This window comes from Ursus maritimus, unplaced genomic scaffold (genome assembly GCF_017311325.1).
Source record: "Ursus maritimus isolate PB19 unplaced genomic scaffold, ASM1731132v1 scaffold_7, whole genome shotgun sequence".
NCBI lineage: Eukaryota > Metazoa > Chordata > Mammalia > Carnivora > Ursidae > Ursus > Ursus maritimus.
In genome coordinates this window covers 10,191,633-10,208,544 of record NW_024426885.1, presented here as the reverse complement: position 1 = coordinate 10,208,544, position 16,912 = coordinate 10,191,633, and the positions used below count along the sequence as shown (strand labels likewise).

General features: G+C 49.9%; 1 protein-coding gene across 1 annotated transcript in view; it reads right to left on the bottom strand.

Annotated features, from left to right (window-relative positions):
• FGFR2 (fibroblast growth factor receptor 2) overlaps nt 1–16,912 on the bottom strand; it is a 96,947-nt gene that overhangs the window by 8,298 nt on the left and 71,737 nt on the right. The window contains 6 exon segments of the mRNA XM_008685213.1: nt 242–312; nt 858–980; nt 7,234–7,424; nt 9,078–9,188; nt 11,413–11,534; nt 14,601–14,752. Coding sequence (XP_008683435.1) covers nt 242–312; nt 858–980; nt 7,234–7,424; nt 9,078–9,188; nt 11,413–11,534; nt 14,601–14,752 — 770 coding nt within the window.

Genomic DNA, 16,912 nt, shown 5'->3' with positions numbered 1-16,912 from the left:
TCTTCGTCCCTGGCAGGAGGAGGTTCGAGGTTACGCCTCCCGTGCACTTTGAAGCTGGGCAGATAAGTAACAGCGCATTGGTTACCAGCCTACCATAAAATCCGTCCTTTCTAAGGCCGGCTCCTGCACCTTCCAGAAACGTGTGAAATACAGCAGGCACCAAAGCCTGAAGAAAGGTGCATACAGTAGTATTTTTGCAGCTCAACCCGAGGGAGAAGCCAGAGAGAAGGGAGTTACTTACACGTCACTCTGATGGGTGTACACCCGGTCAAAAAGGGCTTCTGGGGCCATCCACTTGACTGGAAGTCGCCCCTGCAAGTGTGGGGAAGAAAGGTAAAAAAACCACTAGATTAAAACCAGTTTACTTTGGCTGGCTCGACAGGCTGTGCCCTATTGGAGAGCTGAACGAATGATTTTCACCGGTCAGTCGTTAGGGCAGAAGTAAGTTCCAGCAGGGACTACACTTAACTGGGCACGAGGCACATTTGGGCACATGAGGAAAATGCCATTTCTTTGGACTCTCATTATCCTCGATCTCCCTCGCACACAGACGCAGCCTGACCACCTTCCGGGCAAAACTTAACCCAGAAACTCCCCAGCTCTAGTCTTGGCTAGAGAAGTTCTTGACAAAGGGCCTAATGAAGACCCGAGAGGCTGCCGATCATTCTTGCTACAAGGCTGTTTCGCATTTACTGAAAGTATCTTAAATACAGCTGAAATTTGCTTCTTGAGAAGTCTGTCCAGAGTATGGCAAAAGAACAGGGATAAAGGGCAGAGGAATGAACGCCTATTATCTTTCTTCTGGAACATTCCGTGCCACCCCCCCGCCTTCCACCACAGCACTGCCATAGACTTACGTTCGTGGTCTTTTTGTAATAGTCTATATTGTTGATATCCCTGGCCAGTCCAAAATCTGCTATTTTCATGACATTGTTTTCTGTGACCAAAACATTTCTGGCTGCTAAATCCCGATGAATACACTGAAATCAAGAAAGAACTCATTTCAAAATGTTTCCAGAATAAAGAGAAAACATACTCACGTCTTATGACACAGACAGAAAATACATCTTAAGTCAAAAATTGGTGTTTTTCTAATTAAAAGTAACTAAAAAACCAAAGGCCCCAATCATTTCAAAGACCAAAGACACACCAAGCAGCCAATTCTCTTTTACCTGCAAATGACCAACAAACACCGGCGTCCTTCCTAGGAGACTCGTACTAGATTATCTTATCTCAACACTTACTCTCCCGCCCTTTACAGCCAGACTTTCGGAAGAGCTGGTTAAACTTCAACACCGTATCTAGTCTTCACCTCCTGGTCCGTCTGCAAACATTCTGTTTCCATCCCTGCCCCTCCCAAAAGTGTATGCGGAACCTCTTGTCAGACCCAAGTGAGCTCGTTCTCAATGTTTCCCTCCGCAGCTCCGGACACTGCTGATTTCATGCTCCTTTTTAAAAAACGGTCCCCACCACCCGCCTTGAGTTCTATCCCATCCCTTGTCTTGGCTCACCCTCTCAATCTAGTTCCTCTCTTCCCCTGTCCCTCAAAATAGGAGAAATGTCCCATTAATTCTGTATATTTCCACGTATCCCTAGGGCTTCTGTTCTTAGATACACACAAAAGATTTGCAAATTCCTCTCTCTCTCTCCTAACCTCTCTCCTGGCACCCTCACTGTCATCTTCCACAGGCTATGGGACATTTCCACTGTGATATCCCTTTGGCACCTCAAGTTCAAGGTCTCTGCTCCCCTAATTCTTACCTCCTTCAGTCTCTCTCTCGGTCCAAGTATACAACAGAATCCTGTGCACACTGCTCTCAAGTTCTGTGCTCAGCAGACTCCCACCTGCCTCGACGATTTGTCCACCCCACTCAGTCACCACCACTAACCACACTTAGCCCAGGACATCACCACTGCCCACCCTCAGCCCCACGGAGAGCCGCACTGCCTGCCTGACCGGTCTCCACGCCTCCAAACTCAGCCCTACTGCACCTGCTATGCTCCTCACAAGTTATGTTTCTCAAAGAACTGACCACGTCCTTTCCCCCGCTTATATCAAGACCAACGCCTGTCTGTCCATGCCTGGGGCCCGTAGGACACCGGCCCACACAAAGGGCCCCACCTAGGTCTGCAAAATACCTGGGGGCGGGGAGGCAGGATGCAGACACGCTCCCTACAGGGCAGCTAATTTATAGTTCTGATGCTCTTCAGACTAGAAAGGTCTAGTCATTATAAACCCCATCTGTCCTTTCTACAAATGATACACTTCTGTGAAGTGTTACACTTCATTATCACAAGGTTTCATCATGACACATGGTCATGAGAATCCCCAATCATCATCCCCTGTTTTTGAAAAAGGCAAGGTCTAAGGAAGCGAACTTCTCTACCAAATGCTTTGCCACAGGCTCCTGGCAAAGTGAACTACTGGATGAAGGAGAGCCTTATCAAGCCCTGTGACAAGGGTGAAATGGGGCTGGTGGCAGTTAGGGACTCCGCGAGCAAGCCACACTCTCTCTGCAGAATAAATGAGCAATTATTTTTTCCTGCCCACTGCCCCACGATTCCTTGTTTTTAGACGCTTCTGTGGCCCCCTGGATGGGCGAGGACCAGGAAAGGGAGAGCAGGAAAACCCCACAAGTAAGAAGGCCTGTGGCCGGCCAAAACGGAAGCAGGAAATGTGAGCGCTCCCAGAAGCTGCCTGGGGATCCAGCCGGGGCGGGAGCCGTGTTCCGAGTTTGGAGGCCTCTTCAAATTGAACTTCCAAGCCCTCGGCCAAACTCTCCCGGCGGCGTGCTCCCTGCCGACACGAGCTCTGTGCATTTGGCAAGCTGTGTGGTCAGAAGAATCTGGATTCCCACACGCTGGGCTCCCACCACACACGAGGGCTCCACTCAAGAGATACCAGGACGGTGACCTCCATCATCATGTTGGCGACAGCCAGGGTCGAGCACCATCCTCCCACATCCCACGACGCTAGCAGACACGAACGCCCACCCTCTGGGCTGGACGGTAAGAGACTTGGAACCACCGTGCAAGAAAAAGAAAATAATTAACATCAAGCCAAATTCCCATCATCTGCAGAAATCGGAGCTGTTTTCCAGGGCAGAGCTGACCATTTACATAACTAGGGCCCTCAGACCATTTGGTATCCATTTCTTAAGTGAGCAGAGATCCACAGGTCACTAAGGGAAGGAAGACTGACATCCCAATGGCCCAGACACCGTGATGGGTGCCTCTGCATGGCTGATCGAATTAAATTCCCATGGCGACCCATGAGATAGGTATGACTGCACCCATTTTACAGATGGGAAAGCTGGCGCCTGCTTTAAATAGCAAAAACAACACCCACTCAGGTTTAACACCGTGGAGTACATTGAACTGGTTTGGGATTTGGTAAAAAGAATAATTAGTGTACTTTGAACTAAAAACAGCAAAGCTTTCATAATTTGTATAAGCTTCAAATACCCCGTATTACCTTGTTGCATTCCGTATACATCCGGTGTTTCTTTCCTTGCCCGCCCCCTAGTTCCCCACAAACACATGCACACACGTGCGTGCACGCGTGCATTTTTAAGTGGCTCAAGGACAGGCCCTGTACGTTCATCTCTATATTCCCAGCACCGCGCACAGAGCCTGACCCAGTAAATGTTTACTAAGCCGAATCTGTTACTGCATTCCATCAGTAATGAGCCAGAGAGCTCGCTCAACAGCATTTTAAGCGGCTCATGGCTGGCGGCTGCGAGGCGGGAGTGTGAGCAGGCCAGAATCTGGCCCTTTTCCTGCTTCTTCATCCTCCACAGTCGGCACTAAGCCCTCCACCTTAAGAAGCAGGCTCTACTCGCAGGGACCATTCTTAAGTTCTTCATCCACCAGGTCTTTACCTGCAGGCGATCTTCTGCAAAGGGCTTCGGAACCCTTCAAGGCCCTAAGGACATACAGCTCTGACCCTTCCAGCCCACTCTGTGTCAGTGAGCAAAGCCCGGGCACAGGGCATCTTATCGGTCCTCCCCGCCATCCAGAGTGAGGCAGGGATTACCTGAGAACAGCGGGGAGGCTGGGGAGCAGAGTGGGTGAGTGGAGAACCGAAGGGCCAGGTCCGGGACCAGCGACTTTTCTCTGTGGACCTAGGAGTCCCCACCTTGGAAAGGAGGACAATGACTAAGGTCCACCTGACTCATAGGTGTCCTGGCACCTCCCAACGGTCCTCAGCATCCTTATCCTAAAATCGCACATACTTCAGACATGTTCTGAGGTTACGGAGGATACTGTACGTAAAACGCTCGTCCTGTGCCTGGCAGATGTTGAGTTCTCAAAAACTAGTATTGATTAATAACGAGAATTGCTTCCTTTCACAAAGTTCCCTCTTCACTATACTGAACAGTTCCAAAGGGGGAAGGATCTCAAGAGTCCTCAGGGCTGGGGAGCAATGGGGTGGTCCACACGGGCTCCATCTGAGCCAGATGCAAGGCACATCCTTCTCTCCCATTCTGCGCAGGACACTCCGCCTTCCTGAAACCCGTCCTGTGGCCTCTGTGACCCACATCCTGCCTTTCCTCCTACCTCTGTGTCCCCCCAGCCTCCACTGCCATCAGGCGCTTTGAGCCAAGCTCCAGAAATCGAGAGCTTTTTCTACTCCTCCTCTTCTCTGCCCCCCGCCCCCCCCCCACAGATGACCTCCCATGCCTTGGAACTACACTTCCTTTGCTGGCTCCCAAGGTCTGAGCTCTGGCCTGCAGCTTCCTGCCCGGCACCGGCCCTGGAATGGCTCTCATATGTGATCAAAGTGCATCCTGAATCGCGCACCAGAATCTCTTCCCACCACCCTCTCCCTGCACCTCCCACCCCGGAGTCTTCCTCGTCCTGATCGGCTGCACTACCATCCGATCTCTCACGCTGGACACACTAACTATCCCAAGAGCAAAATCTATCCAAAATCAGTCTTCTTCAGCGCCTGTGGGAGCCAGTAAACCCTAGCCCCAAACACCAGCCCCGAGCCTGCAACCCACCAGCTGTGAGCAGCCTAACGGCAAGGGAGCTTTATGGCTCAGACCCGACCCCATTACCCACCCCTCGGTGGCCCGCCACGCGCCGAGAGTGCAATCTGGAGGCCTGGCCCGGCTCCGTGAGGCCCTGAATGAGCTGGGCCTGCCCATCTCCAGCCACGTCTCACATGCTGCTCTCCACACCCCGCGTCCCTCCCTAGAAGCTGCACACAGCTGTCCCCCGGCGGGGGTGCCCACCAGCCACCTTTCCCCCCCGAACCTCCCACTGACCTCCCACAATTTGTTTCCTGCACAGCATGCCTCTCAACCTTTCCCATCTTTATTTTTATTCCCACACTTATTGTTGACCTCTCCTGCTGTCGCCCGAGGTTCCTGTTCCAAGAGGTCCAAGGACTCTGTCCATTGCGGCCACCCACCACGGGAGCCTGACCTAGGGCACGAGGCACCGGAGTCAGGAGTGCTTGGGAATATTCGCTGGAAGGGTTAATAAAATGGCCAAGTCGGCCAGCCCTCCTACCGCTTTTGTATTAATAGCAGAGCCATGCTGCGTCTGAAACACGCTTCCCCGCCTTCCACACAGGGAAGGGTACGGAGTGGCCAGGCCCTGGGGGTCACCGCAGGCAGCCTGCAGGCAGGCCCGCTCCCCAAGGTTTAGTGAGGAACATTTGAAAGCTGCAGCAAAGGCGAAACAGAACAACGGTGGTCCACGGGGGCCGGGATCGCCTGTCCTGCTGGTTCTTTCTCTTCACACAACCGCTTAGAAGTGACTGCACGCCCCACACCGCCACACGTGAGCAGACGTCTCCTACCTCAACACAGGACCACTACCACCGCCCCAAGAGTTAACATCGATCCAATCATACGAGCTGACGTAGACCCTAGTCAAGTTTCAGTTGTTCCTAAATGTTCTTTATAAAAGCTGCCGCCTCCCACCCTGAATGAGGCCCAGTCCAGGGCCACACGTGTACACCTGGCTGTCCTGTCTCTTAAGCCTCCCTTAATCTGGAACTGTCTCCCCAGTGGTTTTTGTCTCTCGTGACGTGGACATTTTGAAGCGACGTCTTGTCAAATGTCCCACATTCTGGATCTGATCCATTTCCTCACGTCGAAGACTTTTCAGTTGGCGGACTCCCCTGTATTCCTGCACAGGTGACGCCATCACAGGCACAAAAGCTGTTTGTTTCCTAAAATCTATAGGTTAAGAGCCTTTACAGGGAAAAAAAAAATCTGAGAAAGTCTTCAATTCTGGGCTCTCTTGGAAATAAAAAAACAAACAAAAAAGAAAATAAAGAACAAAAAACAGAATGTGTGGGAGCTCTGGCCACCTTCCAACACGGCCACAGAAGCAGGGGCTAAGGTGCAGCCGCCCCCTTCCCAAACCCCCGATGCCCGGTGGTCGGATCCCTCACTCCTGTGACTGGGCAGAGCCATGACCCAGCCCGGGCTCGCCAGTGACAAGGGGTCCACGCCCACAAGAGAATCTCACTCCTCTGGGGACTCGGATTGGCATCAAGCTTCACCACAGGTAGGAAGGGACCCCACCTCTGCCCAAGGAGGAAGTCCTGCAAGCCTCCCCCCGAAGTGTGAGCTAAGGGACGGTGTCTCGGGTCATCCAAAATGCCCCAGAGGACATTGGGGCACCTGTCTAACTGCTTTCAGAATAACTCAGATGTTTAAAGTTCCATTGCAAGTGGCATGCTTGGAATGCAGACGGTTCACCTCAGGGGACCTGGCCAACTTTGAACCAGAGGGTCACCCCGCTAAGTAAGACAAAATAAACCCGGATGACACCAGGACTCGGTGTTACTAAAATATCCCTTCGCTTGATCTTTGTTCGTAGAATATTTAATGGCCTTTCAAGCTTAAAACCATAAACGCAACAACCAAAGTCTATGTCCAAAAACTCAACCCAAAACAAATAAAGCCCAAAAAACTCATCAGAATGAAAGACAGTGCCTCCTAACCTAGCCGTCCTCTACCGGAAGCAGAATCCCAGGGGACGAGACATCTTCTCTGCTCTTCTCTGCAGTATCACTATAGGCTTCTGAGGCCGCTCTGGCTTTTAAAGAGTCCACCAAACCCCGATGTGAATAACGCAATAAATATTTGCCAGGTTGTACAAGACATGCGAGGGCTTGATTCAGCAAACGAGCACGTCCAAACTGCCTGTTTTCCTCACAGACCTTTTTAACTGGAATCCACCCAACTGAGGAGAATGTGAAGGACTCACTTTCTGGGAAGCCAAGTACTCCATGCCTCTCGCCAGCTGGTAGGTGCAGGACACCAAGTCCTTGAAGGTCATCTGCTCCTCGGGAACGCGGTTAATGTCATAGGAGTACTCCATCCCCGGCGGCCTGCGCGCTCGGAGGTATTCGCGGAGGTTGCCTTTCGAGGCATACTCCACGATGACGTAGAGAGGCCCTGTGGATGGAGAGGGCAAGCTCGCTCAGACGACGCACCCAGATCCAACCCTGGGAAGCTCAGCCCAGGTTTGTTTCTTATAACCCACTACTTTTTTTTTTTAATTCATTGAAACATACAGCAAAATAGAACACCTGCATTCTCATCTCCCCCAGAATGATCATCGACACTTGGGTCAAGATAGCCTCCAAAGTCTTCAAGGAATAGACAGAGATATAGTCAGTGTCCTTCCCCTGTCACTCCCATGCTCCCCTGTGCCCTCCTGCGGAGCAATGGTTATCATAAATTTGCCTTTTCCGGTCCATTTTAACCATTTTACATACACATATGTATCAATAAATGTTATTTTAATCACATCTCTGAGTAATAAAGCTACAGCTTTGCAACATTTTCCCCTACACGTTATCCTCGTGGAACCCAGTCGGGCAGATAAAAATAAATCTAGATCATTCCTTTTAAGAGCTATCGATATTCCATCATACAAACATACCACACTTTATTTACTTATTTCCCTACACTTAGGGGCATTTACGTCGCCTCCGGGTTTGGGCTGTAACAAAGAGTACACAGCGAACATTTCTGCGTGTGCCTCCTTACACACACGTGCAATCCTTTCTCCATGGCGTAGCCCAGAGGTTGGCAAACTACAGCCCGCAGGCCAAATCCTGCCCACTGCCTGTTTTTGTAATTAAATTGCACTGGCACACAGCCAGGCCCATTCATTTCTGTATTGTCTGTGGCTTTCTCGCTACAATGGCAAAATGAGTAGTTGCCACAAAGACCCTAAAGGCCACAAAACCAAAATTATTTACAATCATCCTTCACAGAAAGTCTCCCGACTGCTGGTACAGACCTAAAAGAGAAATGGCTGACGCAAAGATAGGCATCAAGTTTATTATCACCGAACCGATTCCCAAAGTGTTAGTTAGCTCTCCAGTGAGAGAAGTCAGCGCTCTCTCCCCCCCTAAGGAAGATAATGTGTCCCTTCATTCCACTCCCTCCCTCTCCTGCACTATTCCTGGGAGTTCAGCCATCACTGCCCATAGCAAGACAGGGCTTCTTCCATCCCCATTTTAAGGGATTTGTCAACCAAAATATGGGGTCTTTTTTCTTTCTAAGATTTTATGTATTTGAGAGAGAGAGAGAGAGAGAGAGAGCACGCATGAACAGGAGGAGAGGCAGTGGGAGAAGGACCAGCAGACGCCCCACTGGGCAGGGAGCCCGATGCGGGGCTCGATCCCAGGACCCCAGGACCATGACCTGAGCCAGAGGCAGACGCTTAACCGACTGAGCCACGCAGACACCCCCGCATAGGGTCTTATTTTGAGAAGTCCCTCTTAGCACTACAAAACACAATAGGACACTGTCCTTTCTCAACACCCTCCAGGTTATGCCCTAAAAACAGCAGGACTCTAGAAGGCCCTCCCATCCAAAGCCACCCAACGCCTACCTTTCCCCAGCCCCCCGGTACAGTCACAAAGTCCCCTTTGTGTTCATGGCCAGGAACATCTTCCTGTGGGGATTTTAAAGGGAACTTTAAACATGCACTTGAGGTGCCCTAGGAGCAAGATCCAAAAGTCCCACCGTTTCTAAAATGATTTTAACATCGAAGCGTAAATTATTTGGATGAAAGCATTTTTTCCTCCTACTCACCATCCTGAGTACAGGCTCCAAGGAGATTTATGATATTTTTGTGTTTTCCAATCATCTTCATCATCTCCATCTCTGACACCAGATCAGAAAGATCCTTCTCGGTGGCATCATCTACAAACATTAGGTAAATTAAAAACCAGTTAGTTTTCTCTAACCCATCGGCGGCTGGTGCTAGTTGTCAACAACTTAGTGGAAACAGCATGAAATTGAATTTTAGAACCAGAAAAGACTTTCCAAATCATCTCCCACATTTTATTGGTAAGGGGGCAAAGGCCCAGACGGGGAACTGCCCTGATCCGTGTCCAATAGCTAATTTGGGGTCAATGGGGTCAAAGGTCAGGATGAGAATACAGGCTTCTGATGCTAAGGCCAATTCTTTTCCAGCAACCCTCACCAGTGTGGGGGGCTTTAACCTTATCGTGAAATAAGTCCATCCTCTGGTCGAGCTACGGGGCCTCAAAAAAACCCTATCGAACTTCAAGGGGCCTGAAAGCAACTGAGGGTACAACAGAAAGGAAGAGGAGGAGGAGAATGGGGCATCTCCAACCACCAGACTCTCTCCAGACTAAATCCTGCTAATCCGAGCCCTCACAGAATTCAGAGACACGTTCGGGGGCACCTCGTAAGTGTTTACAAAAGTGCGTGTGTGCACGTGATTCTGAGCGGGCAAAGGTTCATGCCTTCAACTGTGGGCTTCTCAAAGGGGGGCTGCGATTCCCAACCTAAAAAAAAAATGAAAGTTTTCTAAACCTCTGCTCTCTCATTTCAAGAACAGTTTAGGTCCCACATTCACGGCTCATCGCTTCTGGAAAGTGGCAAGACTCTTCCCATGTGCCTCTCTTTGAGTTAATTCGATACAGAAAATTCTGCATTTACTAAGAAAATGAGATAAGGACATGTATAGGAGCCATGTGGCAAAAAGCTTTTTAACTTCACAAAAGGAAGATCAATGCCATGGCTGCGAGGTAAGACACACACAGCATGGGGAGGGCTGGCAGCGAGCCTCCCACTGGCTATAAAAATCGCCAGGGCCCCACCGGGCTCTGGGGCTAATGTCCTTCTTTACCCTGAAAGGGAAGGCAAGCCTAAGTATATCTAGAGAAATAAACGCCCAGACCTCTAATTCTGAGCTCCAAAAACCAAACAAAAGTTCTGCCAAGAGGCTGGAAGCCTGGGTCTTCCCCACGTTTGCCCCGGGCTGTGGCCAGGGGCTGCTGAGGCTGGCTGTTGTGAGGCACGCAGCCCCCTCCAGCTGCCACACAGGGGGCCGAGGGCACACAGGCAGACCCTGACCACACAGGACAAAAGCCAGAGGGCCACCTCTGTGGGTGGAGCTGAGCTGAGACACGTGGGGCAGCCGAGCACAGGCCTCCCTCGCATCAAATCCCAAGGTGAGGAGTTCAGAACACTCAAGTTTTCCTTAGCAGCCATTCAAATCAGCAGCTTTAAAAAATTCATTTTTTTGGCTACTTCCACCCACTTGGGAAGGGATAGGACGACCTTCGCATGACAGGCCACGAAAGAAAAAGCCTAACTCCAGGAGCAACCACAATGGGTCAGGCACCCGCATCCAAGAACAGGCGTTTCTGCCCGGACAGATGGGAAAAACTCCGTCCTTTCTCAGCTCCCTGTAACAGGATTCAGAACTCCTCTCCTAAAAGAACAGTGCAGAGGAGGAAGGTGACGGTTGAAGAGCTATAAGCTCCTTGGACACGAGCATGAAGCAGGGCTGGACAGTCATCCCACAAACGCCATGCAACATTCACATCCCAGGGTTAACTGTTCCCATGTTCCAGAAGGTTCCGCCCGGCAACCGATCCTGCTCCTTCCCTTTTAGTTTTCTAAGGGCTTCTCCCAGACCAGTGTCAATTCTGCTTTGTTCCTCTTACAAAAGAGAAGGTGTGTCCTCCTCTCCCCACGACTCCTCCCTCCCTCCCAAAGGCCAACCTTCCTTTATTTGTAAATTAAGGTTTGCGTCCCAAATTCAGCATACCAAGACTCACCTAAATTAACCAGGTACACGTGAGTTGATATTTCGAAGCACATACAAATATAGAGGAAATAAAAAAAAAAACAGTCACCAACGAGGAGCTGACGAATCATCTGGGAGGCTACCACTTTCTAACAAAACTGGCTTTTCTTTCTTGTAAGTGCACACAGCACAAGATAAATCGTCTGTCCAGGACGCTGATTTATACTGAAAACTTCTCAACCCCTAGGTCAACTATGTGCTCTCTGACCCCCTGCCATGATAGAGTTCACATGCCACAAAAGGAACATTCTTGATAAGACGTCCCCCCCCTTCCCACCCCCACCCGGCCCCCTCCCCACGCACCTTTCAACATCTTCACCGCCACAGTGACTGCTTCCTTGGGCTTCTCTTTGTCGATTCCCACCGCCTCAGCCATGACCACTTGCCCAAAGCAACCTTCCCCCAGAGGTTTGCCCAGCGTCAGCCTAAATGTGTAAATAGGGGATTAGTGCACAGCATCTGGTGAAGGGGAAATTCCAGAACAAAATATAAAAATCTTTCAGCGGCTTGCAAAAGCATGGGGCATTTATCATATGGAACTAATGAGACCCGGGGTATACACGCGCTCGAGTATTTTCTTAGTGACGTTGTAGAGAATGCCAATTACAGGCGGGACAGCTATTAAATTTCACATTTGTGTTCACGATTTATTTTCTTTGTGGAAGGCACCCTTGCTAGTGAGGTGGTCAGCTTTCCTAAGTGCTAACCATGAGGAGCTTTTCATCTCCAGCCAGTTGAATATTCGTAATTTAGAATGTCTCAAAGAAAAAAACGTTAAAGCTGTTCTTATTTCTTGGTCTCTGTGAAGCGATGTCTTTAAAATCACTATTATTCAAATACCAGTGGATTTTACGGTCACATTCCTGGCCAAGTTACATGATATGAATCTTAAACACATTTTAAGGAATCTCTAATTTTTCCCAAAAGGACAAAGAAAATTCTAGAAATTGAGGGGCATCTTTTTTGACCGAACAGTTTAGAAATCCTTAACTACCCAAAATTAATAATGAAGAAAACCCAGAGTGAACACGATCAACTGTATTTCTAAGCTCAGAAGCTCGGTGCACGTCCTACTAATAGCCATATATTGTCTCTGGAACTTCTGGAAGCCGACAGAATGGAGAAATCTTTGGAATACTCATGAATGTGGTTTTTTTCACTTAAGCACAACACAGCAAAGTATTTCACAGCCCTTAGTAAATATGCCTTATTTACAGTAAGTACACAATGGTTTACAAATGCTAAGCAAAGACTGAGGGCCGTGTACACTGGGCTGAGGTCATTCCGTTTCTCTCTTGAACTAAAATTAAACTGAGTATCTTGGCAGAAAATAAACATTTGCATTAGAAAAATGGCTAATTTATGTCCTCTTGCCCTGCTACTACAAGCACAACAATCCTTTCTTTGTGCCACCTTTGCCTCCAATCTAATAAACTGCTTCTAAAGAGCCTTCATTCACTGGAAAGTTGCTCCCCCTACGTCTGTGCTCAACTCCGTTCCGAAACGCTCAGCACTCAGATTTTCCGCACTCAGGGTCCCCCCCAGGTGGGAGCTGATGGCTAGGCACACACAGGCTTCCCCTGTGGACTGCAGGGTCCCAGCCGCAAACACTGGGGCCCGAACCTGGGAGCCGTAACTTCTTCACGTGCGATCAGAGCCGCCTAGGTCGGTGCTACACGCAGAGAGAACTGTGCGCGCGAGCCCTCCTACTTGTACCCCCAGAGGAGGGAGCGAGGTGGCTTCGTGAGAAACAACCCTGTCCTCTTTCCACACTCTTCAGGTAAAGGAGCCATTCTTTGTGTTTTTCTCTGCTGCCTCCCAGTTGTTGTTCGATCAACAAGTCTCTCCGCGATGGTACACGAATACTCTGGAAATTACAGCCATTAACTCTCTTGACAGGGCGATCCCTGTGCAGTTCTTTGGGCCTAGCATATGACGCACATTAGTATCTCCAAACTGGCTCCTGGGAAACAAGACGGGCGTGGAGTGGTGGGACTCGCAATCACGGTGCCCTGTAAGCTACCTCTTTCCCAAGAGAGCTCGTCGGACCCAGGCTCTAGAAAAGCTTATCTTGGTGCCTCCACATTTGTGGATGTGTTTCTTCTACTGTAATTAAACACCTCTCTGGCCTAATCGCAGGGAGATGCTGCCGATGTCAAGACGAACAGGGAGCGGGAGCTGTAGAGAAGCAAGGCAAGAGCTTCTCCAGTTGATGGGATACAGATGAACAGTCCGTCACTTCCACCTCCCGCTACTACCAAGGCTCAGATTCGAGGGACTACAAGCGGTACCCCAGGCGCGAGCTGCTGGCCTTCAAGGACCATCCTACTTTAATTCAGAAGGTGGGTCTGGGCGCTGGTCCTGCCCGGAAGACAGGGGGCTGGGAGCACAGGATCGGACCCACACACTCTCTGCCTGGCACTGCCACGTCGTTGGGGTCTGCGGTTCAGACCTCCCAGCTCAGCACTGCGTGAAGGGAAGCGCAAGACGGGGAAGCTCGTGAGCCAAGAACTGCACTCGGTCCTGGGAGGTCTAGACCATGGTCATCATTTTATAAACATGAAGTTCAGAGAATCAAGGCTGCCCAGCCACCACCTAGCTGAGCCAGGATTCAAATTCCGCCCAGGACAGCCCAAATACATGGACCTGAAGCCAAAGAGAGAGCTGACAGCTCCCTGTAACGCCTTCAACAGAGCCTGGGGGCCGTGCTCTGACTGAACGTCTGATGGGAACACCTCCACAACATCCGAGAAAGAAAATATCATGGACCACGGGAAATTCGATGTCAGGTACCATATTCAAAACTCTACAGCCCCGTATGACATTAACAACCCTTAAAAAGAGGGCGCCTGGCTGGCTCAGTCATTAAGCATCTGCCTTCGGCTCAGGGCGTGATCCCAGAGTCCTGGGATCGAGCCCCGCATCGGGTTCCTCTGCTGGGAGCCTGCTTCTCCCTCTCCCACTCCCCCTGCCTGTGTTCCCTCTCTCGCTGGCTGTCTCTCTGTCAAATAAATAAATAAAATCTTAAAAAAAAAAAAAAAACCTTAAAAAGAGCAATGCTGACTGAAGATTCCTAAGGCAATTTGTATTTTACACCTAATTTCCCCAAAGAAATGAACTACGGAACAGTCATGTTCTAATAACCAGAAGGTGGAATGTCGTATCTGTTTTACAAATAGGATACAGTCCTACGTTTAGAACATGGGACTGGGTTTGAATCATCTAAAAAGTAAAATAAGTGCTCACAAGGCGACTATCTTGGTTGGGGACCAGCCATGCCAACTTTTAAAAGAACCAGTAAAAGAGAGAGAGAGAAAAATCCATACTTTTCTTTTTTGGGAGTTGGTTATTTAGAAATACAATCTCACGCGCTCCTGTTGACACCATCAGACGTGGCCTTTGCAGTTAGGATCAGAAAAAGAACATGTCGACCCAACATCCCCATGTATACCTACGATTCCATTCGGGGATGTGTCCACAGAAGTACTCACTTATCTCTTGGGAACTCCCACTTTGGATCTTCCGGCAATTCATACTCGGAGACCCCTGCCAGCATGGGGGTGTCTGCCGTTGAGGAGAGGCGCGTGGTTATCCTGACCAGCGGGGTGTTGGAGTTCATGGAGGAGCTGGACTCGGCAGAAACCTGGATACAAAATGCAAAGACAGATGTAATCCTGGCTCCACCTGAGAAGGCTGGCGGCCAGCCAGAGCCCAGCCAGATGTTCGAGTCTCAGAAAGGAAGACAAGTGGAAGAGCTGGCCAAAGTCAAGAATTTGGGACCAAAACCACTGGATTCCAGCTCCTCTGTCCTCCCATCTATGCAGTACCAGATTTCACCCACATCCTACATTCCTAAGACCAGGTCTGCAAACATTTGAAGACAGTACCTGCGTTAACATGTAAGTCAGCTTTCTGACATAATTCCTCAAAACACGCACCTTAGGACAGGACAACCACCCCATGGGCTTCATGACTGCCTTTTTGCCTAGGCCTGTCTCAGAGCCCCTCGTGATCAATCTCCCTGCAGAACAGCTCAGATCATGAATCAGTTCTGTATCTATGACACTCCAAGAAAACTTCTTAGAAAATCAGCTCTTCGGTATTTCGTTTGCCTTTGGAATGAAAAGCTGAAATGTCTCAAGGAACTAGCTCTGGGATTCGAATGTGAAGGCATTCCCAGTAGCTCCAAGTGCCCTGAGTCCAGGTAACCTGAGGCCCAGGCACTGGGGCCGTTCTCTGCTTCTCCCCAGTCCTTCTGGGAACTGGCTGATGTCCAGGCCATTCAGTGAAAATCAACGGACTCTGGTCAACTTCACTTTCAGAAACTAGTGGATTGAACACATGGGACGAAGAGTCAAGATGCAAAAAACTACATCCTTGATTCATAATCACATGGGAAAGCTCCTCTCCCCACTTTGGCATGCAAGGGCTTCCCCAGGTTTTCTCATTCCCCCTCACCCATTTCAGTCTGAGTCTGATAAAAGGGCTACTCCTTAAACATGGCATCTTCCCTGTGCTGGTTTCTATAAAGGAAAATGCAGCAGAGCCCACTTAAGGCCAATTTTTTGAATTACTACACAATGCTGGTAGGATCGTGGGCTGCTTGACCACCCCCTTATTCTAAACTATGAACGAGACTTGGGGCTCAAGAAAGTTGGAACATGAGGTTTAAACATGGCCCAAGAATGGACTGGGGGAGGGGGGTCATTTTAGGAATAAGAAGTTGATTTCAGTATGAAAATCAAGGTGTATATGATTTTTAACCCAGAATTTCTATTACCTTTTAAAATGTACAAGAGAACGGGCCCCTGGGTGGCTCAGTCAGTTGAGCATCTGACTCTTGATTTCAGCTCGGGTCATGATCTCAGCGGCCATGGGATCGAGCCCCACGTTGGGTTCCCCACTCAGCACAGTCTGCCTGAGGACTCTCCCTTTCCCTCTGCCGCCCCCCCCCCCCCCCCCCCCCCCCCCCCCCCCGCCACTCGCGCTCTCTCTCTCTAAATACATAAATCTTTAAAAAGTAAAAATAAAACATACAAGAGAACATTCTGAGCCTTCTGAGCAATCTTCTGACAGGGGGACTCGCTCCTGAATTTTACTATGCAGACAGTATGAGCAGTATTTTTGTGAACACCGTAAATAATTTTTTCTTTAAAAAGGAGCTGAAGAGTCATTCATTTTAGAGCTGAGAGAACCTCGTGAAGAGACTGGGCTCCAAGAGGCTGAGGCCTCACACCCAGGTGTCCACACGCTCCAATGGCAGAAGCAAGGAAGAAAGCACAAAAGGTTAACTGTGTGGACTCCCATGGAACCCACTGCTGCTCCCCACTAATCCGGGGACCAGGCAGAGACTCCACGCTGGCCAAAGAGACAACTTGGAACACCCACCAGACTCCACGTGGGGCCCCACACGCCGCTCTACACTGACTCAAGGCCCTGTGCTGTGGATACAAAACGAGGCTGGTATTTGCAGAGACAGTAAGGTCTTCTGGAAATTCACCCCCGTGAGGAGGCAAAAATCACCACTGGCTGCAACGGGAACTCGCACCTGAGGATCACTGGCAACAAGTACCGACCACACTAGTAAAAGTCAGCCTCGCGATGAGACAGGCCCCAAATGGCCGCGGCCTAGCACATTCTGCGGCCATGACTCTCTGCAAGGCCAGCAGGGGAGCCTCGCGCCACCAGCCCTGCAGGATTTCCAGAATTCCATTATCGGTGCCCGGTGTGCTGCGGTCGGTGGAGAGGAGGGGAAACCCAATGGGGAAATAACAGGGGGGCACGGTTCTGGGGGAAAAGGCAG